This window comes from Drosophila melanogaster, chromosome 2R, assembly GCF_000001215.4.
Source record: "Drosophila melanogaster chromosome 2R".
NCBI classification, from domain to species: Eukaryota; Metazoa; Arthropoda; class Insecta; order Diptera; family Drosophilidae; genus Drosophila; species Drosophila melanogaster.
The window spans coordinates 24813374-24836218 of record NT_033778.4 but is presented as its reverse complement, the minus strand read 5'-3'; the positions used below and the strand labels follow the sequence as shown (position 1 = coordinate 24836218).

Here is a 22845-nt window from a genome sequence, read left to right as displayed (position 1 = left end):
TGAGTGAATCCTCAGTTTTGAATCCGAAATCCAACGGTGATTGACATGGCCTGGGAAATGCTGGAACTCTGGAAACCGCGCTGACAGTTCTTATGTTCGGCAGGAGTCTCGTTTCGTCGGCTAATTAATTGGCAGCAAATGAAACACTTGGACAGTTGAAAAGGAGGCGTGTAAATCCTTGTTTTCCTCACTTCGGAGGCATATAGCGAACGGATCTGCATCCCTCGAAACGATGTCGCTTCGAGGACATAATGGAACCATTCATCCAGCCCGTAAAAGCCCGCCCGTTTCAAGCATATCCTGTTGCGCTCTTTCATGATTAATGGAACAGATTTTCCAGCTTCCTTCCGCCCTCCACGCAGATACACAGATACACTCACCGGCGCACACAGAGACACAGTTGCCACTTAACTTTTTCAAGTGTAATGCATTAATGTGCTGCCGTCGTCCTGTCCCGCATCCTGCAGCCGCAACATCACCCTCACCCCCTTTCGTATCCTGAAAGGACAGCCAATGTCCCTGGAAGTGGCCATCAACTCGAACAAAGTGCGGTTGTTTTATATTTAAATTTTCTTTATTTTTATTGAGGCTTCGCGCTTTTTTCTGTTGTTTGATTTGATTTAAAAATTACATTAGTTGCTAAAATTTAAATGGGGAGGGGAGTCGCTAGGCTCTTCAGTGATTTGTGTTGCCATTTTCTAGATTACAACTAATTAATTAAATGCTAGCACATAAGGTTTGTTTATGCATTTCTCATTAATTTGATTTCGTTCGAATTTGCCATGTGTTTGTTTTACTTTATTGTTTTGTTTACATTGCAATCGCGCACACATACACTCACTCATCCACTCGAATATTTATCGATTCATAAATTCAACCACGCACTCACTCGCACTTTAGTTGGTAAACTATCAATTATTTCCTTTAGCTCTTGCTGTGGTTAAATTAAACTAGGGTGAAACACACGCACTAATTACCACTTAAACTAGATTATGTTAATCCATAATTACAGCTACAGCAAGCTCAGCAGCGAGTCGAATTTCGAGTCTGAATCTGAATTCGCCTTGATTCGATTGTTAAAATGGGATCCCTTGACATTTGATGCACACATTTGATTCTGCATGCGGTCTATACAAAATGTACACTTCAAGCAATTAGTTAACGCCCAACAGGTTGGTAAATAAGATTATATTGCACAATAAAGAACGAAACCGGTCTCCTCTTTTGGGTGCAGGTAAAATAAAATACAAAAAAATTAAAGGGCATTTATGAATTAGGAGGACTTTTCCTTTTGCATTTGAGATCTGATTTTACTGATTTCTGTTGCTCGTTCTTTTGCCTTTTTTCGACTCTTCTACTTAAGAACAAATCACTCGAAAGAAACTCTAAGATCAACAGCTGATTTTCATTTGTTTGATTTCATTTATTTACGATGTACTTTTTACGATTTATACTTTGTTGTTGCTCACTACATATAGTTACGTTCATATAGATAGGTTTATACATAGTTAATTTGCTAAATTAAACAAAATTAAAGGACACGTTTCATACTCTCTCCTTGCTTCTGTGATTGAGGAATGTTCTCTGCTTTAAGTATTTTTTTTTGTTTTCTTTTTGTGTTGTTTGTGTGTGTGTGTGTGTGTTTTCGATTTCTTCTTAGCTAGACTACATTTTAGAACGACTTTATTTACGTTGGTAAACATATTTATATTACGTTTCAAATGTACAAAACTTGACGCCTAACTTGCCAGTGCTCTCGCTCGCTTCTTTCTCGACATTTCATAGATATTTTACAGGTTGCTATCATGGTTGTTTATTGTTTATTGGCTAAGATATCGTGTGCTGCACTGCCCCGCCCCCGAAGGTCCTGCCAGCGAGGTCCTGCCGCTGGAGGAGGTGCTGGGCCTCCGCCTGGGCCTGGTGCTGCTGCTCGAGCTGCTCCAGCTGCAGTTGGTGCCCCAGCTCCTGGCAGGAGTGTTGGTGCTGCTGCTCCAGGCTCAGCTGGTGCTGCGTCCAGGCAGCCGAGGGCAGCTGGTTCGGATGCTGTTAGACCGCCGGCCAAACACTGTGTGTTAAACGGATCAAGGGAACCCCATAGCGGGGTTAGGAGACTTCGAAAGGGGGATGAGGGCTGGAGCTGGTGGTAAACGGGCTGATTCATCGTTTACAGCCAACTGGGTACGGTATATCGGGCTCGAAACTCACGTCACTAGTGATGGATTCGTCTCGGGCTGGTACCAGTACTGGGGCACATAGCCACCCATCTGGGGCGGCGGGTTGTGGTGGTGCGTCTGCGGATGTAGCGTTGCCGCTGGATGAGGTGGTTGTGGCGTCATTTGGGGCGGCGGCTTGTGGTCGATCCAGTGCGGTTTCTGGTCCCACGGCGCTTGCGTCGGCGGACTGAGGCCCGTTGGTGGGAATTCTGTGGGCACAAAGGCAGCTGATGAAGTGGTTTCTTGACGCTGGGCCTCCGCGCATGCAAACTCACCAGGTGAAAGCTCGGACACGGGTGTACTCGATGGCGTTGGACTGTGTCCGGGAGGTAGATAATGTGAGGGTGAGCCGCTGTTCGAGCCACCGCCGTTATTACCGCCTGTGGAATGGACAAGAGCGAGAGTTCCATTAGTTTCTAAGGCCGCCCAGAGGAATCTTCCGTTCGCTAACTCACCACTGTGCATTTGATTGGGGCTATGCTGGCCGGGATTGGGTCCTCCCCCGCCCAGAGGCATGCCGCTGTTGGTGCCCGGGCCCTGGGCCGCCTTCATCATCTTTTTGTACTTGGAGCGTCGGTTCTGGAACCAGATTTTCACCTGCAAGCAAACATTGATCTCGATTAGCGTGGGAATCGGCCACAAAAGCAATTGATTATCGGCTAATGCGACCCGACGGCATCCTTAATCGGGGCAGAACCCCGCTAACAGATCCATTTACATCTAGAGATACATATACTGTGTAGCGTTGGCAGCTTTTCAAACAACTTTTCAGTTGAAATTAAGAGTGAACGCTTGTGAAAAGCGGCTGGCAGGAAAATGGCTCTATAAACTATGGATTTTGGCAGCGTGCGACACATATTCGCGTCTTAATCGCGCTGCAGCTCGAGATGTGTTTCATCAGTTGCGAAACCCGTATCTTTGGAGCACTTGAGGCGACGGCAGCCGAAAATTATCTCGCGGATACTTTCGGTTTTCATTTGGAGCTGGAGCTCCAGCTGCTGGTAGAACTAATTGTGCGCTGAGCTGTGAGTTGTTAGCTGGCGGAGCACTTCACTTTTGAAAGCCCCGCAGCTGAAGCTTCGCTGAATCCCCAGCCGAGTCCGAGTACGAATCTGAGTTTGACTCAGGCCCCTTTTAAATATAGATACAAGCAGTAATATCACGTATCTAATGCTGCTTATGAGTGCGAGTATCTGCTAGTATTAATATCTGCGCCTGAAATCTTGTACATTGATTCTGCCATGGCGTCCACGTTGAGCTAACATTATGCACATGTACATGTACTAGGCATTATAGATACTGTACCAGCACTAGCTATATAAACTTGCCCGGCCAGACTTGCTCAAGGTCGTTCTTCGCGGTTGGCTGAATTTTTGTAGCGCCGCTGGAGCTCGCTTTTTGTGTTTGGCGAATTTCACTGACTTTGGGCTTTCGGTTAGTCGTTTTTGCTCATAAAACAGTCGGAGGAGACTCGGCTTTTATGTGCATTCCACCCATCGATTTCAATTAGCCGATAGCTACCAGAATTGACTGTCCGTTCGGCCTGGGCTATTCGATCCATTGTCGGATCATTGACATTGGTAGCCCCGAACTGCGGTAGCCGAAATCCACGATTGGATTTCCATTTCATTTTAGTGTTCAATCAAGCGCGAATCGTTATGTCAGGCCGCACAGATCACCTCAGTTGGAGAAACTTTCGGCTACTGAAAATTCATCTTTGCATATCTGGGTTGTGCCAAGCAAAGGAAGGAACTGCTCTAGGAAACAACATTATTTTTCGAGCATACACACATTTGTTTAGATGTTACGCAAGGCAGGCCAAGCGAAAAATCTGCGGCAAGAAAAAACTGTCGAGGTCTCTTTAAAAGTAGTCACTTTTTGAAACATTTAATCAAACACTTTTCTATGTCACTTGGCATTCACAGAGCTGAGCAGGTGTCAAAACTAATGGTCAGCAGCTTTAGAGCCACGATCCAACGAGTGTGTATATTTATATAAAAAACAAAATAAATGCTCAAACAAGATAAGCGAAATATCAAGTCAACAAGTTCCCCTTTGCGAAGACGAGGACAAAAAGTTTGCATGAGAGTAAAAGTGTCTTTCGAATCCATCGGACGGACAGACTGTCAAATGTCAATCAGCCTTATGCCGTTCGCGTTCTCTCTTGCCTCCCTCCCCGAATTTGTACCACTTTCGCATGGACAAATATGGCAAAAACGGCAAGAAATTAGCATGTCACTGTGTCAACTCCACAGCAACCACAACGGATCGAAGCTGCCTGCCCGGCATTATCCTTTTAACCCACTTCGATTCAGATAGTCGGGTAGTCAGATGGCCAGCATGCGGCAGCAACACTTGCTTGATCACTTCCGCAATATGTCACTTGGCATATAATTCATGCAGTCAAACGCAGAATTGATGGCTAGCCAAGAGTCTGAGTCTGCGCCTTGGTCTGGGATGGCAGGCGATCTGGGACCCGGGGTTCCAAGTTGGAGGCAGGGGCAGATTACAGATGGGTTTTATGACGACGGTAACGCGCTTCTCCTGCAGCCGCTGCTAGATCTTCGCAGCCAAGTGGCTGGCGATGACGGGGCTCCAGATGGAGATGGAGCTCTAAAGTGATCTGCAGCCACCAGGGAGGAGCGCGGAGTAAACGCCACTTGGAGCGGGCTTTCTAATTGCGAGCACTTGCCGTTCGAGCGACAAAAGCCAGTCACAAATACAGAGACGGAGACGGAGACACCTGTGTGCCACGGCAAGTAGTAACTGGTTTCGTGGGGCATTGCCAAATGTGTCCCAGGCCCCAGCCAGGCTCTAATTCATTTGACAGTTGAGCATTTAAAACGTGGGAAAAGATAAGCCAATCCGTGGTAACGCTAACCGATCCGTCGATTGATTTGTGTGGGATCCCTGGCTGTACGATTTTCCGCTTTCCGCGGAAACACTTCACGTCATCGCCATTTTTCGTACGTATTTTCCCTGATAAATCACGACGCAACGAGCCGACCGCCCCTTGCCAAGTCATAAACCGGAGAAGCCGCCCTTCCCTCGAGCACACACCCAAAAACTTACGGCTTTATTAGCAAAGCTGGCTGGGAGATGTGCTAAGTAAATAGAGAGACGGCTCGGACACAGAGGCCTTGGCTTAATGACACCGACACCGCCCCAAAAACGTTCCATGGAATAGAGTCCGATGCTCTCCAGTGGCAGGTGGGCACTGCGAGACGGTTATGGAGCTTAGCACCCTGGGACCTGTGTCCTCTAACCCCAACCGTTTTTAAATTTTCAATTTGAGGAGATCTCTTTCCAGTCCCATTGTGTAATCTTTACAGACTGTTGTGAAATTATACAAATACGTTACATTACTCGATCCTTAGTATTTAGTTAGCCCATATTTAATTATATCCACCTCCGATTTGATAGGGTATCTCAGCTTCTTCCTTTGACAGCTGGCTGTTGCAAATATATTTCCTCCTCGACCCGCAAACGATGTCTGTCTAAAAAGCAACTAAAATGTTTATGGCTTTTCCCCGCCACCAGGGGCAACTGCTGCAACAACAACGATCTGCAGCAACAGCGGCAGCAACAACAAATGGCGAGGCATGAAATGGTCTCAGTTTTGTTGCCACAAATTTATGGCTACCAAACCGAGTTTTCCCCTCATTGTTCTCAGCTTGTTGCTTGTTATGTTCGCTGATGTTGCTGCCGCTTTGGTTTTCATTCATAAATTCCGTGCAACAAGATTTTAGCATTTTTGCAGCACATTTTTGGTGCGAGAAATTTCAATTTGCTGGCCAAAGCGGTTAACATGAAAAACACTTTTTGGCGGCTTCTTTCAGCGGTGGCTTTGAGTTACGGCCAGGACCGGAGGCATTGTCTTAGCCGTTGATTAATAGCCGCATACGATTACCCGCTTATTTGGGATTATCGATTTCCGATCGGCATTCGCAGGCGCCAAATCCAAAGGTGTCTAAACTTGCGATTTGCTCGCAAATTGATAACCAAATGGCCAAACGGGGCATCGCGCATACGCCCTGTGGGTCGCAGTCGCAGCTCAAGATCAGCCGGATCACTTTCGTTTTATTTTCGGCTACAACCTGCCTGGCTATCCACTTTTATGAGCAACAACTTTCCTTTGAGTCGCGCAGCACGCGCCAGCTGACCAAACGGTTTTAATCGCGCTGCAATCGCCAGCAAAACGCGTGCAACCCGCTTGCATAAATTTTTAATTTATGCACAAGGGGAAAATCGTAAAAAAAAAGCACAGAAACTATAAAAATTTAAATAGGCGATAGAGTAAGAGAGAGAGAGAGAGGATGAGGACGCGGGAGCGGGAGCGGGACAGAGACAGGGACAGGTAAAAATCTGAGCTGCGCGAAATAAAATTTTGATTTATGATCTTGTCGCTGAAGTTGTTCGTCAACAGCCGGCGACGGCAAGTAGCGTGTTTCCTTTGGTTGTTGTTGTTGGCCGAAGCTGCTGTACAAGTTTGTTGGCGCAACAAGTGCTTTCGGCCAGTATAACTCACTCGCTGACGGTCGGTCAGTCAGTCATTCATAAAAGCAGTGGCCGCGTAGCACTTTTGATTTTGTTGCCGTTGCTGTGCTGTTGCTGTAGCTGTGTCTTTATTTTGGTAAGCGCATGTTCGGGCCTGATTTTTATCTCGGGACAGTTAAAACCAAAAAGTAAAAGCCAACAAAACGCATTTAATATATTTCTCACTGGCCGAAGCGATTGCAAATGCGCGATTTAAGCGATTGCAGTGATTGTTGCTGCCACAGCGACAACAGCAACTGTTGCGTGTGCTGAACGCAGCCAGTTGGAGCTGGGCCCACCCTCGCGAGCAGCAGAAGATACTGCCCCATCCCACTGGCGGCCACAGAAACATCAGCATATTTCTTCCTCAACTTCTGCCGCCAAGAAGGCCCAAGCCCCGCGTCCCCCGCCCCGAGGCATGCTCTTTTGACTGCCATGGTTGACGGATTACGCAACTTGCCGGCCGTAGCATTTTCATTTTATTATTGTTATTATAAACTCTCCGCATTGTCGGTGGCGTTTTTCATTGTGCTTGGAAAATTTGAACATTGCATGCGATTGTTTGTTGTTATACGCTCCGCAGCAGCAACAGCAAAAACAACAACAGCACCAACAGCTCAACAAAAAATTTGTTTATAATTTTGAATGCAGCGAGCGGCAGCGGCAACAACAGCAATCGCCGCTAGGCAGGCAATGACTTCGAAACATATACAACAATGCCATGTCGTGGCAAAATATGGGGAAAAAAACGCTACAAAAAGTTTTCTTTTGAAAAGGTTTTTGTGTTTCCCGTGTGGCGGGCCTGCCCTAGAGTCAAGTGTCACGCACACTCCGTGCTCTGTGCTCATGCTCCATGCTCCATCCCCAGCCTCAACTTTCAGCTCATTAAAGCCAACACCGCATGCTAAAGTCAGTTCAAGTTCGCTGCCTAAGTCTTTCGTTCTTGTTAGCAAGGAGAGCGAGCCGCGGAAAGGGACGGCAATAGCGCTTGCAATGGATGGATGGGGCAGAGCAAACAGAAATCTTCGCCGTTGCGAAGACGTGCAACCAAAGTGATTTCCAAATAAAACCGTTGCGGGCTGTTTTGGGCAACGCCTTCCCGAAAAAACGAAATCCAAAAACAGTAGAAAGGAAAGCGGCAGCAACAGAGTTTCAACAAAAAGCGCTCCCAGGCTTCAAGGCCAACAACGCAACAACGCCTTGAATCCGCTCCCCTGCTCCAGCTCTGGACGCAGTTCGGACCCGGCTCCATGGAGCAAGATCGCTGCCAGCAAATGAACGCAAGTTAACACCGGCCGATCCGGTCCAGTCCAGGCCCATACAAATTGAAAGCAAATCGATGCCCGTTCAAAGTTGAAACACGTGGCCGCAGTGCAGCAGGGCAGCAACGCAACTCTGACCCCGTGGCAACTTGTGAACTTGTGGCAGCTTGTTGGTGGCACGCACGTGGGGCGGCTACCGCAACCCACCGCATTGCGGACAATTAATTTGCTATTAATTCCATGCTCATCGGAGCTACTGGTGCTGCTCCACCGGCATTTCAAAGTTCACTGAGCCCCAGTGGAGCCCAGTGGACATTGGGATGCAAAGTATGCGGTCGATTGACCATTTTTGGGTCACCGCCAGTGCTGGTGCTAGTGCGCTTTTCCCTCGGGGGCCGCGTATGTTGTCCCAGCTATGCCATTGATCTTTATCAATGGAGCCGGAGAAGGAGTTGCACGCCGATAGAGTCGCCAGTGCCATGAATGAAGCTCTCGGCAATCCCGGCTAGATTCATTAATTTATGCATATATAGGCAGTGCGGTGCGTAAAAAGTGAATGAGATGAGCGAAACCAGAAGGCACAAGACGCGGACGAGGCACTGAGCTCCTGGTCAGTTATGAGCTGCGCCAGCGGTGGCAAGCCCCTGCTTAATAAACAATAAATATGCAATTAAGCAAGGCCAGACGAGAGAGCTGTTTATATAAGATGTTCCCTCCGTTCTATAGCCACTCTAATAGCAATTAACTCTTGGCAACTCGGATACTTGGATACTTGGACGCTTGGATACTCGGATACTTGACGACTTGGATACTTGGAGTGGACTGAATCGAAGCCATCGGCGATGCGATCGTGGCGGCTGCTGCTAATGAGAAATGCGGCAGTGACGAGTGGAACAATTTTTATAGACTCGCTGTGTAGAAATGAAGATATTGATCTAATTTCTATATAGCCATGATTGCTCAATCGCCGGTCGCAGCATTTCACCAGCTTTCGACCCGAACTCGCTCAAATTCATATTAATTATGTTGTTAGGCCGACCGAGTCTGGAGCAGAGCCTCTTTGGTAACGGAGCTGGGATTCTGGCTTAGTCGAGCGACAAGTGCAGCCGCATGCCAACCGCCAAATTAGCCGCGGCCAAGGACAAATCGAGCATTTTACTAACTCAATTAGTGCTTAGCTGGCCGCAGAGAAATGCCTGGGTTGCCATTTCGAGACCACTTCAGTTCGGAGAATCGATTAACGAGCAGGGACCAATCAGGGCATCAGCCGAACGGATTGTACTATGCACTCTGTGGCTGATGACGCTCATCCGGCCCAAAGCGATTGTCAATCGGTTGTGGATTCAGACTTCTTGACGCGATCGCCTCGCATTGTGCAACAAAGTGCTGTTGTCAAATCCGGAAACTGTTCCCATGTTCGTTGCGAGTGCGAGCCATTGAAAGCAAAAAACAGCAACTGCTGATCGCAAAAAAACTGAAAACTGAACACTGAGCACTGAGCACTGAAAAACGCCCCAAAGCAACGTTCAAAGCTGTTCTGACTGACTGGCATGCAATGCGACTGAGAACTTTGCTTTTTTGATTCACCTGCAAAGCCTTGAAATTTTGTAATTCTAATTCGCCGCTGAAACACTGACTCAGTTCAGCTTTTGTAATCCATCAGCGCGGCAGCAGCGCGAAATTATGATGAAAAAAATCAGCAGTAGCAGCAGCGGCGGCAGCAGCTGACGTACACAAATTGTTCAACAATAAATCGGCGGCAGCATTTGATCAGCAATTGTCAAGGTGAGATTTTAAGCAGATACAAAAACAATAACTGCGATCATGACGACGGCGACGGATGGAGCAACAACAACAAGTGCAGTTTCAAGTAGAAGTGGTTGCCCAAGGGGCGGAAAGAGGGGCGTGTTCACATAGTTTGTATACAGTATAGATTTGTTTTGAACGGACTCACTTAGTCAGTCGACTTTCTGCAAGTCGCAGTCACTTCTACAGTCACTGCAAAATGTTAGTCATGTCTAAATTAGTTTTCGGCTTTTTACGTGTAGCAAGTGTCAGTGCAGATAATTTGGCACAATGCTTAGTAAAGTCATTAATTCTTGGAGATGGCATGGAGTACGGGGGCTGACTAGCTTGTTGGCCAAGTCTAGTAGATTTCCGTACAGCTGCATGTGGGGGAAACCCCGAAACTTGTTTAATATTAATGCGATTCTTCTGAATGTCGAATCAAAAAACACTCTCAATAAAGCTACACTTCGAACTGGGACCTAACAATAGACCCAACTGTAGAATAACTAAAAGTGGGGAAGTCCCGCTCGATCATGGGAAAGAAAACTCCTCGGTGGGCGGGGTGCACTTCATCTGCCCGGCCATCAAGCTCAATTAGATGGCCCAATTATAAGCAGTGTCCAAGCAGCCATGGCCGCCCCATCAAAGTGCACTCGAAGGAAGGCATTTTCCGCACGGCTAACCAGATTCCGGAGTGAAATTAAATGGGGAGACGGGATGGCGGGTGACCCCTCGGCGGGCAGAAATCATTTTGTGGTCAGATCCATCGGCCAGATAATGACAAACAAAACTGGGGGAAAAACGCTAACAAAAAAGTGTGGCGGCTAATTGTGCAATTTATATAAGCGCATTCTTTCACTGGGCTGCTTTTTGTTCGCTCGGGGCTGGTAATTTAAATATTGCTCTTCGGTGTGTCCCTCTGTTTTTTGAGTTCGGAGTCGGAAAATGAAATCATGGTCAACTGACTATTATTTGTCGCTTACACACAGTTTCCCTATGCATTTTCACAGCCCGATCATGATAGTGCTGCCAGCAACAAAAGAGTCGAAAAAAGACCCGCGAGTTAACCAAGCGTTAAAAGTTTGTTGTCTCGCCATTGTTGTCGTTGGGGAAAAACCTCCAAGGAAAATTTAAGCCAGTTGATTTCCGATCTCCCGCCATCCACATCCCCCCTTCCCCCACACACCCACGAGTCCGCCTCTATCAGTGCATGCCGGAGAGTCCCGCTTTAATTGGTGTCAGAGAACAAGGCTGCTGGGGGATGCGATAGTCAGGATATTCGAGTGCGGCTAATTGGCATCGCGTTTACAAGGCCAAACAAGTGCAGAAGGGTTGCGGGTTCGCCGGTTCGATATCTGCAAATTTGAGAACCAATTAAAATATGAAACCAGCCTGTCTGCAGAAGAGCCACCCACTGGAGCGGGCTATCTCGGCAGGCTCGGGCCCATCACTTCCTTCCAAACCAGTTGTGCCGCAGCCTCCGAGTCTCGGCAATAAAATAATAATTATTATTATTATCGCATCGGAGAAATCTGCCAACCAGGGGCATCCTTGGCTCCGCATCTGGCCAGGGCCTGTTTACCTTTCTGCCGTGTGTCAGCAAATGAAGCCGTAATTAACCCTGCCTGCCTCGCTCGTTTTGTTGGCCAATAGACCGATGGCCAAGATACCCACGACATGGGTATCTATGCCAGGCACTCCAGCTATGCGCGATAGTCGTAAAAATTTATTTATTTGAATACTCTCACTTGAGCAGGCCCATAACTGCCTTCCCCTGCCCACCTCCATTGGACGCTCGTTGGAGCATTTTGTAATTTCCTGAGCGTTGCGTACGATTTTGATCGAAACGCTGACGGATGGGGCTGCAAATGGAGCCGGAGCTAGAGCCAGTTTGAGCATTTTGAAAGCTGCCAATATTGTGAATGAAACGCGAAACTTGCTTTCAGCACAGGGACCTCAAGCTGGGTGGAAAGGCGAGTGTAGTTGTTGTTGATGAACTCATTCTGATGGCGAGAGGAAGCAGTAAATGTTGGCTGGGGAACCATTAGAGGTTACCCCATCCCCCAGGCTTCTGGCTTTCATTTTCTCATCTGCGGCACGAGGATGCAATATATGTTAGCAAGGGATTGGACGATCAGCTACTTATATAAAATTGTGTTACATTCAGAAAGTTGTCTCTTTTGAAACTGGTCCACTTTGGGTTCTCATCCATAGGTCACTCAAGCCAACCCAAGTCAAGAAATTTTCAAAGCTTTCAGATCTTTAGTACTTGTATCTTTGACACTGGTCTTTCAGCTGGAGCATCTTTTTGGCACGCTTTGTGGGTTAATTTGTGTTTCGGATCGCTACCTGCCAACGCGAATTATGTCAGCTGCAATCGAGATTGCACAAGCAGCACGTAGCCACTCATCGGAGCCATCTGCGATACATCCACGAGTCCGGGTATTCACATGTGTCCGCTTGGCTCTTGACTGGCGTTAGATTGAGCTCTCTTCAAAATGCAAATGCGGTCGGCGGAGGAAGATGAAGAAAGGGGCTTCGCGGAGGGGGAAATCTGCTGGAGAACCGCTGGGGAGAAATTGAGAAACGCTCGCTTGGCCGCTCACTATGCATCATTGTTAATGGCAACTTGTTTGTTGTCGAATGTCGCTGCTGCTGATGCGGCTGCTGCTGTTGCTGCTGCCACTAGTGTTGTTGTGCTGTAGTAGCACCAGCACCAGCATCAGCATTGATCAAACTTAATTCAAAGTTCCTGTTGCGCGAGCAGCGGTGCAAATTACGACACAGGGAGGCAGGCGAGCGAAGAGTCGCTGGTGTTGCTGCTGGGTCCGTCGCCGATGTTGCAGCAATATGCGTGCGATTAAGACGCAAGTGCGGCTGCTTAGTTACAGCGTATTATGTGCCATAATTTAATTGACATTGCCCGCGTAAATCAGGCAATCACTGATCTGATATACGATGTGTTGCCGCTGCTGCTGCTGCTGCCGCTGTTGCTGCTGCTGCGGCTCTGTCCGCAGCATAAACGAACGTGAGCTGAGCATTTAAATGCGGTCAGCCAGTTTTTCATTTTTTTCTCGCTTAGCCGTTGATACTAACTAGACACTTGTATTATTTAAATCAAGTTGTGCTAGTTTTTTTCCTAATACAATAAAAACGCGCGCATTTTTTGCCGCTGCCGTCTGCTGTGTGTATTATTTGATGTGGAAATTAATTTAATTTCGTTACAAGTATTTTGTTTGGCCTGAAATTCCAGCGAAGTATCATTTTGGGTTTCTCCGCGGAGTCCATGACCTTTGCGCCATACCAGAGCATTGGCCACGTCTCACATTAGGGGTGGAGCAGCAGACTTATCGCGGCTTGGAGCCCCCAGCTTGCCGAGAAGCCCCAGCCGGCGAAGGTGTGCACCGTGGGCGATGCGTCTGCGTCTGCGTCGTCATCAGACCAAGTCTGATCTGCGTGCAGCGAAGATTTGCTGAGCTACAACACACACCACACACACTCATAAGCGGGCGTTGTTGATTTTTGAAGACAGGCCCGGGCAGAACCATAGACCCACGGCGAAATGTTAGTGCAAACCAGTAAGAAACTCAAACATGCGGCAAAGTGTACAACTTTTCTTATTTCATTTCAATTTGTCGATAATGGTAGTTTATAATGTGACGGAACTATAATTCAAAATACTGTGATATACTGTGATAAATCTACTTCAATCTGTCGTCCATGCTTTGTATGTTTAAGTGAAAATACTAGCTAATATAATATCAAGTGCTTAGCTTGCATACCCCAAGATGCATATATATGTAGTTTAGTTATGCAACTTGCAGCACCACCAATATTTTTTCCACGACTTATACCCCTCTTTCCTGGGTCTCTTGCTCCCACAAGCGCCGTTTTGGCAGTTCGTCTGCCAAATCCTTTGTTTTCAGCCAGCGTGGCCTCCTACAAAATTTCGTGGCTTTTGTGGCCGTCTCGTTGAGGTTGAAGTTGTTGTGGCTGATTCAGTTGTTTTTGTTGCGCCTTAGAGCCTCGGCGGAGGAACCAGATCAAAATGTGCCGATATGAGCTCATAAACACGCAGTTTAAAAGTATTTTTTATTATTTTATTTCATTTTGCTTGGCGGGGCTTTTGTTTCTGCTCGTCTCCGTTTTTCGGGAACGAAGATCGGAGCCGCGAAGCCTGTTGAAAGGGGCTCGCACGGACTGTACATACACTTTTGTCTGGCGCTGTCAGCTGGACTCTGCTTTTCGGGCACCGAGAACATTTGGCAGTCCACTTGAGCGTTCTATGTAATTATTCAATTAGTCGGGGTGCAAAAACGAGCCAGATAGGGAGAAACAGTAGCCGGGATTTTGCTCTAATTGAAACTTAATTATTCTCCGAATGTTTGTACACACTCCATCCAAGTGTTTCTGTGCTCTGAGCTCATTAACAGTCACCGGATGCACTTTCAAATCAAGCGAACAGCAAGTGGCCAAGTGAAAGATGCAACTGGCAAACGAGTTTTTGCTGCCGAAGCAGCAGCAGCTAAAAAATCATAATAAAATTACCATAATTAAAAAAAGGCCATAAAACAGCAAGTAGTATGCCACATTTTTTTTTTTGCGCTAATGTTCTCGACTTTTTGCACAGGGAGAGTGGCTGCTGCTGGCCGGCAGGTGTTAGAACGGACAAGTTGCTGTCAGCTGAGAGCTCGGACTGTAAGGCACAACAACCGAATTGTATAACACGCCCCAAAAAACAAAAACTCAATAGTAGAAAGCCACCCCACCGCCCCAGAAGGCTGAAGGCCATTAAGCTGGCCTGGTGTTTGTGCAACGCATAAATCTTAGGGCCAACACAACGGTTTGTTTGCACGGCCCAAACATTGGCGTGTACTGGCGACTAGCCTCTGACCATCCCAGACCATCATGACCAGGAGGAGCAGCTCCTGAACCTGGCCAAATCAATAAAAAACTTCCGTTGCTCAAACGACGAGGGCGGTTTTAATTAACACGCGGCCAGAGTTTCGCCGTCCGCGCGGAAAGCGAAAGCGGCCAAGACTTGCACCCCAAAATGCAGTCATAAATTCAGGCTTTTGGCCAACTGTTTAGCGTTTAACCCCTTCAAGGCCCGCGGCCACGGAGCACTGAGATAGATCGAGTTGATTGTGTCGCTGGGGGCGCAGGGGCGTGGCTATTTGCTTAGCTGCCTCGATTGACAGCTGCCACAGTCGCGACTTTGGGAAATCAGGGTCTCTCCCGATTCTGCGGGGTGACTAACAATGGGTCTGGCTTTTGTTGGGCTCCATACCCAAACCAAAACCCAGTCGCAGGCCCAGGCCCTGGCCCAGGAGAATTTATTGCACAGCCGCCGTGTGGCACGCCCGTTCTAGACCCGATCCCCGATACCCGCTCTCCGAGCACCGGTGTGCAGTACATATTCAAATATGTATCTTGATAAACAACTTGCGGCGGAGCAACACCCACGCCACCAATACAATGCCAGTCACACAAATACAGAGGGTCTTCAACTTGTTTTACAAGTTTTTTCTTACAACATTATTGCGGCTCTCGCCCCGCAGTTTCGGCTTCTGCCCCTCCGTCTTGAGCACATGAACTTTCGTGGCACACTAATTCAATTAGGAAGCCCACGCCCACTATCAATAAATTTCTCAAAACACGAGACTCATTCACGGCACCGTTTTGCAAACGCTGCTGGTTGCGGCTCATCTGGAAAGCCATTAAATGGAGCAGTGGCAACTAGACGAACTGGGCATCGAGTACGACTATGAGTACTTGACTTGGGTGGGTGTTGCCTGTGACAATGCCGGGCCTCCGCCCCCGGGGAACCTCCCTGCCGTGGGCAGTAGCGCGTGCAAAAACAAAACCGAACGGCAACTGAAAAACTTTTCACAAAGTTGACATTGACACACGTGGAGGAGCAACAAAAAGAACATTACAATATTGCACATACGCCCGAGTGGCGTGTTGTCAAGGGAGAGGGTCACAGGCGTAGGAGGTTGCCATTGTTACTTGTTCGTTGTCTTAGCTCGTTTGTCAGTCAGCATTAGAGACATGTCAACAATTCAATTGGGAAAACGTCAACTAACCACGGGCGCAGCCAATGAAATGGTCAAAGGATCCTTGCCAGGGCTTAAGAGCGTTGGTGGTTCGGAGGGAAAAACTTCCCCTGTTCAATGTGGAGTGGCCTTTGCCAAACCTGTAATGTTGAGTTATGGCAGTAGAGTGCTTAGCACAAACGGTATTTATAATATCAGCATAATATTTACGCTTTTGTGATTGCAAAACGTATATTCAATAGTCTGGAATATTTATACACTCATTAGTAGTTAGACCGAAAAGAGATGTAATACTAAGATAAGTAACCCCGTTCTCTGACCGCCAGATTCCCAACCACAGCGATGGAACTCACCTGCGTTTGCGTGAGGCCCAGACTCGCCGCCAGCTCCGCTCGCTCCGGCAGGGCCAGGTATTGGGTACGCTGGAAGCGGCGGTTGAGCTGCTGCAGTTGCAGCGAGCTGTAGATGGTGCGGGGCTTGCGCATCTTCTTGCCCTTGCCGTTGACGCGGAGGCCGGAGTCCTCGCACTTATCGGAGATGGAGAAGTCTGCGGAGGGAGAGGGGAGAGAGAAAACAATACGATGAAAGGAGCAGTTGAGTAAAGTCTGTAAATGGCAGGCTGGAACTGGCCAATGATGAATTTATAATCAGGCTATGGAATTATGGCCAGAATGGCCCTTTTTGTGCCCGTGCACCAAATGCATATTTATGAGCGAATTCCCGCGGCAGCTGGAATGCATGAAACTGTTACATTTATGGACCTGCATTAATTGCAGCCGCATCGCTTAGAAATCGTCCGGCCCCGCCCGCTCCACTCGAATATCGATTCGTTAAGTAACTTGTAAATGTCAACGAATTAGCGTTAATTGCTTAAGCGAAAGTTCAAAGCACTCCACGACGGAGTTGTCCACACAGCTCATAAAACTATGATGATGATGATCGGTCGACACTCAAGTTCAATGAGCGACGACTGCAACTGTTGACGTTGCTAATTGTTCGAAAACAACACACGGAGCCACCAAACGAACTATTATTAAGTGCCAAATATGGCCACACTATCTGTATCTGTATCGGTATCGGTATCTATATCTCTATCTCTGTCCGTATCTATATCTGTGTCTGCCATCCGAATGTTGGTGTCGGCCGTATATTTTTGGCGCCCGAGCAGGCGCACGTGCTGCACACTCTTAATGGCAAATGGCAAGACTCAGTGCGGCGGAGCAGCAGAGATGGCGGCACTCACTGTCACCTCGGCCACCTCAGCCGCCCAGGGCCCATTACTCGTAGTCTTCACAGAGCGTTAGTATGTGCGAGTGGACAGCCGCCATTGGGCCAACTCACTCGGAGACTGCCACACATTCGCCCATAACAGAATGGAGTAATTAATTAAGGCTAACGAAAGCCTAATTGCAGCAATTATGATTACAAACACATGGGGATTCCTTCTAACGATCAACTGTTTTGCAGATCTCTTAGCCAGGTCCAAACGGTGAGCAAGTGAGCGGTTTCAAGAGCAAGTGCACCAAGGTTAATTGGCCCACGTTGCGTATGAGTGACGAAAGTCAAAGACAACAAATGGAGGCTGGCTGAAGCGTTGGCGCTGTCGTTGTCGTTAGTAATGTTTCCACTGTTTTTACTGCTTTTGACGGTGCTCACATCCCCGACAATGGATAAAAATGAATTGCTTTTCACTCACCGAAAAGCAAAACTGCTCAACCAAAACGCATCGAAATAGCAACAAATTGTTCAACAAATACGAGAGACAGCCGCATCGCAGCAACAACGAGTTGTCACAGTCAAGCGCGCAATTATGCCAGAGACTGGGAAAAATGTTCCAAAAAACATAAAGAACACACAAAAAGTAGAGAGATGTAAAAATAAATAAAATGGGAAAATTGCACGTACGTGGATGAGCAACAAAGAGCTTCCAGAGGTCCCACAATTTCAATAGAATACGTTTCATGGGAAGGAAAAGTAACATAAATGTCAAAAAAAAAGACTTGCGTGCATTATATTTTACCTAAAACTTAACCTGGCATTTTCGATTTTAGTACGTGTACATTAAATTATTCGTATTAAAGAGCTTGTGTCAACTTAGATGTCTTTATAAATTAAGCAAGTTTCCAATGAAGCGTTCAATCTACATAGCCTTCTAACTTATTAGTGTGAAATAAAAAGACCTTTAAAGAACAACTTAGTGGAAGATCTACGAGAAAAGAAGTATTATAATGAGGCGTATAAACACAATGAAGTCTGATATCTTTATCTTCGATCTATAGCCGATTGAAATTGAAATTTGATAAAAGTGAAAAGCAGCGCAGTAGCAAGAGGACAGTGAAGGCAGCCTAATTGAGACGAGTCGAACTTGAAGTGAACGAGCAAACAAAGCCCGCAGAAGGCGACCACAATGGCTCTCGACGGCGTTGAGCTCTCGAGTTGAAGTGTCGCCAAAAAATAGACAGGGAAGCAACGAGCGAGATCTTTTCAAGATCTCTTTCTCAACAAAAGACCCGGATCTCTGGGAGAGTAGGTATGGGATTGGGACTGGGATTGGGCCTGAGACTGATCGGATAAGGAGGAGCAGTACTTACCATCCTTCGGTGGACTGGCGCAGGGCGGGGCGTAGCTGCCCAGATGGTAGCCGGAGTAGGAGTTCTGGTGCATTGGCGGGAACGGGTAGCCGAGGGCGCTGCGCGGACTGGGGAAGCCGGAATCCTGGCCGCCCTGCGGTCCGAAATGCTGATAGGTGCTCCGGATGCCGCCGTACCTGGAATGCCGCAAATGCACGGAAAATAATCAATACGGGGCTGTAATATAGCTGTGGCAGTTGTGGAAGAAGTAGTGGAAGTAATGGAAGTGGCGTACACCGGCTGTGAATGTGAATGAATCGTGCCGGGGACAAAACTTTTCCTACTTGCGTGTTTTGTCTACACTTTTCACTATTCACTATTAAATTCAAACGTCGCCGAGCATAGGACGAGCGTTCGGTCGGGAAAATATCTAAAAGTGGGCCCAAAATGTTTCATGTTTAATGCAAGAAGCGTCGAAACCAAAACTTTTTCTCTCACAACAAAAAATTAGGCTGGCGGAGAGGAAGGAAATTTTTGCCATGACTTCATTTACAAAAACCAGAACCGAAACCAAAAACAAAACCAAAACCTATCCAAAGCCCGAACTGGATGCGGCTTAATATATCAAAGAAAAATCAATACGAGTGTCAGAGTCGCTGTGTTTTAGTTTCGGTTTGGTCCGCAGTTCCGTTTGCAGTCCCGCTCGCTCGCGGTAAATATTTTGTTAACACTTTGCGGGCGAAACAGTTGAGCAAGTTCCCATGCATTATGTTCCGAGCGAACTGCATGAAATATTCAATGCTCTCCTGGCCCCTCAAACACGGAAACGGAAGCGGGCCGAAAGCAGCAGAAACCGCAACGGACAGCGGCCAACGGACAACGGAGAACGGACAACGGACAGCGGACAGCGAACAGCGAACAACATGGCAGCCACTCCGGGGACGGAGAAAAGTCGTGGCCAGGAACAACTCCCGAGGGCTGGTCGGCGCAGCCAAGCATTCCAAGTCCCGTCCCAGCCCAAGAGCCCAACACGCACAAATGACAGAGCAGTGGAAACCGCAAGGCTCAAAACCAAGAATGCAATAAAATATGTATAATGAAAAATCGAATCGTGCGTTGGGAAAACAATTTGCGGCTGCAAACAGTTCGCCGAGTGAGCGGTAACAGTAAACAGACCACCGAGCCCGACTTATTGCTACCCCATGAGGAACGTGTTGTTGGATAGGAACAGAACCCTCCGGATCAGACGCTTATTTAGAACACGGACCGGGAGTAAACTACACTTAATTGAATTTATTTTTGGCTTCCGCTGCCGGCCAGCCAGGCACCAGCATGAACTGTAAGCCGGAAAGTGCAGCTGAAGTGATTTTCTTAATCAAAACTAATAGTATAGCGAGACCCCAACGCGAAATCGATCCCGAAAATAGTATCATAAAGATGGAAAGCTGACGGCAACTTTCATCGATTCAGTCTTAGTCGATTTGGCTGAGGGCCTAGAGAAGGCTAAATGGCGAATTGGCAAATTGAAATTTAAAATTGTGATTTCGAATTTATACTACATTTGTTACTTTAGAAGTACATTTTTATGGAAGTCAAAATAATTTTTAACTTTGGATTACATTGACGAATTCATAAATCTACAATTGGTTGCTTTCATTTTTTAAGACAACTAATAATTATACAAGTTTTTTAATAGTAAAATTTATGTATCGATCGAAATAAGACTATTGGCTATTGTAATGTAATCAGTAATTAAGACCCTAAAAAGTTATATGAACTACTTAGACAATATACTCTTGAGTTAACCTGACTTTATTTAACTGCTTGCTTTTACCAACTGTTATTTATTATTAAAAATTGAATTTGTTTATTGTAATGTCAATGTACTATATTATCTATTTATGCAATTATGCAGCTTGTAGTCCTATGCCAACTAACTTTTTCCCTTGAAATGAATGAAATGATTTTAAAGACCAAATGGTTTTATGGTACGTATAGCGCTCTTTAGATTCATTAAAAAGATTCATATTCGAGTTTTGGGAACGCCCTGGCCACAAACTCCTTTTTTCTCGGGTGTGTCAACTGCTCCGCACAGATTGAGATTGAGTTCCGATAGGTTTGGTTTTGGCAGGGCTGAAGTCTGGAGGGGATCGAGTCTTTTCGCCGAAACACTTTCTGCAATCCTCCCGGTGACTCCACTCCACTGATCTTGGGGACACTCACCCGGCGGCGGCGTGCTGCTGCAGCTCCACGAAGGCGGACTTTCCCGGGATGTTAATGCCGGGCGTGACGCTGGCCGCCGTGTTCCCGCCGTCCATGTACTTGGGCGTGTGCGGGGCGTCGGGGGCGTCCATGCCCGACTGGGGGGTGCTGGGAGGCCCCTCGTAGGGGCTCCCTAGGTCCGTGAAATTGAGCGTGTTGGCGCCTATTGAGGCCACTTTATCAAGAATTTTGACGGCTGTTCAGGGGGATGCGCGCGGGAAGGAAGTTCTCAGAGATCCGATGGCAATGATCAGCTATACTTGCACAGTAGGAGTGTGTGGCTTGCGTATCTAAGGTTTTTGTAGGACACAATGTCTTGGCTTCAGTTCAGTTCGGCGACTTGATTTGGCGGAACTGTTGAGCGCGTAAATCCTTTCAGATGGCGAGGAGGCACTTTTCTCAGCACTGACACTCAACTTGTTAGCAACTCAACTCACTCGAAATTGCTTTCTTGTATCACTTCGATTTCTGGCTGTGCATATTCTTTGTAGATTTTCACGATTTTCAACTCCGTTTTGCGAATCAATCAAATCAATTCATATCAAATCAGATCAGATCAGATCACTACAAATCACTTTATAGTCCGCGACGGATCACTTAGCTCGACGCAGAAACGCAAGGCGCAAAACGCTACGACGGATCGACGACGGCAATTCAACGGCGAGAACAGCGGCGACGACTGCACACGAACAAAGTGCGTATACGACTAGGTGAGGTTTTCGCGGCGCGGTTGCGCGAGACTTCGACTCGCTGCGCTGTCGCTTTGCGGCCGTGCCGCTTTGCCGCTCTGTAGCAGTGGTGTGCGAGCGGCGCAGATGTCATCCATCGCCGTGCGTCGGAGCGGGACGGCTGCTGAGGCCCAAGCCGCTGGCAGTGACTCTCGCCGAGCGTCGCCAATCGGGTGGTTTGCAACCGGTTTTCTCGGTGGTGTCTCTGTATGGTGGTGCAGAAACCGCACCAATACTATAAATTTCCCCGTTCCGGGTGCACGGGGGTGGGGCTGGGCTCTGGGACCCCGTTTTTGTGCCGCTCAACTCGTCAACTTTGTCTAGGTCTAGGGCCCGCATCGAGATTGAGGCGTGGCCTGTCGCCCCGCGTCCCCACGGATTTGGGGAACTTACGGCGTGTATATGCAAATTCCAGGGGGAACTGCCCGTGGAAAGTGCAAATATTTTGACGTTTTAAATAATGTTGATTAAATGCAAAGGTCTCAATTATTAAATTGATTGTTGAACCTATAATTTGTCTTCTTATTTAGCCGCTGCTCCTTTCGGGTCTTATTTTCGGATCAATCGAAACTGTGGCACACGCATTTCCACGGGTAATCAACAGTTGCGGACAACAGACGAATTAACTTAATGATTTGTTTACGTTTTACAATCGGTGGGCTTGCTTGTAAGGAAAAAACGCTACGCACACAAACAACATAGCGTGGTATATATGACAGGTCTGCTATCATTTTCTAATGGAACCTTTAATTTGAAAATCCTTTCTAGGGAGTCTTAAAGCCTCCTTGGAGTTGGTACTTGTGGCGCCACCTAGTGGCCGCCTTTGGCAGCGACAAACCAGTCTATCGGGCCAACCTGCTCACCTGTCAAACACACACACACACACCCTCGCAGCCGCACTCGTACACACACATACTACCTGCGCACCCAGCACGCCCCCTGCTGAGAGCAGAAACTCCCTCGCCACGCCCCCTTGAGCGTTTCGAGAGAGGGCAGAGAGCTCGAGTAGGCCCAATTCAAAATGGCGTCCTTTCGGCCACATAATGTCGCTTTGTGGCTAGGGCCAAGCGACACGGACCGTTTGCTCGAGCGGACTTTTTCATTCACAAGACAAAGTCACCGAGCGGAGAGAACAGCGGAATTTCCACCTTTGTCCGCCTAGCCTAACTGGCAGTTGAAGCGGCGGCAAAGCGGTCTCCATTCCACCCCTTTCCCCTCTCCCAACAGCAGGCAGTTGTCACCTGAGAAGGATTTCCGCTGAAAGTGGGAAAATATGCATATGCATGAGTCGGAGCGGCGCTATTAACCAGAACCAGAGTGCCACAAAAATCGAATTAAGTTTGTTTATAAAAGTAAATATAAATCGAGCATCCAGCGGTAATTGAGCGCCTGATCCGACTGAAATGCTAATCCCCTCGTCCGGATTG

The 22845-nt window shown here is 47.5% G+C and overlaps 1 protein-coding gene across 3 annotated transcripts; it reads right to left on the bottom strand.

The window, feature by feature from the left end:
* Window positions 1–551: 551 nt before the first annotated feature.
* Dll (Distal-less) lies at window positions 552–21397 on the bottom strand. 3 transcript variants are annotated; one of them, NM_079133.2, is made up of 7 exons: window positions 20652–21397; window positions 18450–18625; window positions 16212–16405; window positions 2669–2810; window positions 2489–2593; window positions 2206–2422; window positions 552–2065 (listed from the first exon to the last, which is right to left on the bottom strand). In NM_079133.2, the coding sequence occupies exons 1-7, from the start codon at window positions 20780–20782 to the stop codon at window positions 2047–2049; spliced, it is 984 nt and encodes a 327-aa protein (NP_523857.1). In that variant the 5' UTR covers window positions 20783–21397; the 3' UTR covers window positions 552–2046. The 3 variants fall into 3 exon arrangements, with proteins under 3 accessions (NP_523857.1, NP_726486.1, NP_001137759.1); NM_166689.2 differs by having other exon boundaries at window positions 1617–2422; NM_001144287.2 differs by having other exon boundaries at window positions 1617–2422; window positions 2489–2810.
* Window positions 21398–22845: the final 1448 nt, after the last annotated feature.

Bases quoted from the DNA above. Each gene is read 5' to 3' on its own strand.
- Dll (NM_001144287.2), bottom strand. From the start codon at position 20,782: ATGGACGCCCCCGACGCCCCGCACACGCCCAAGTACATGGACGGCGGG. The intron at 16,406-18,449 runs GTAAGTACTGCT...CTCCCTCCGCAG, and splicing joins CGCCAGTCCACCGAAGGATG to ACTTCTCCATCTCCGATAAG. The intron at 2,423-2,488 runs GTGAGTTTGCAT...TTGTGCCCACAG, and splicing joins CGTGTCCGAGCTTTCACCTG to AATTCCCACCAACGGGCCTC.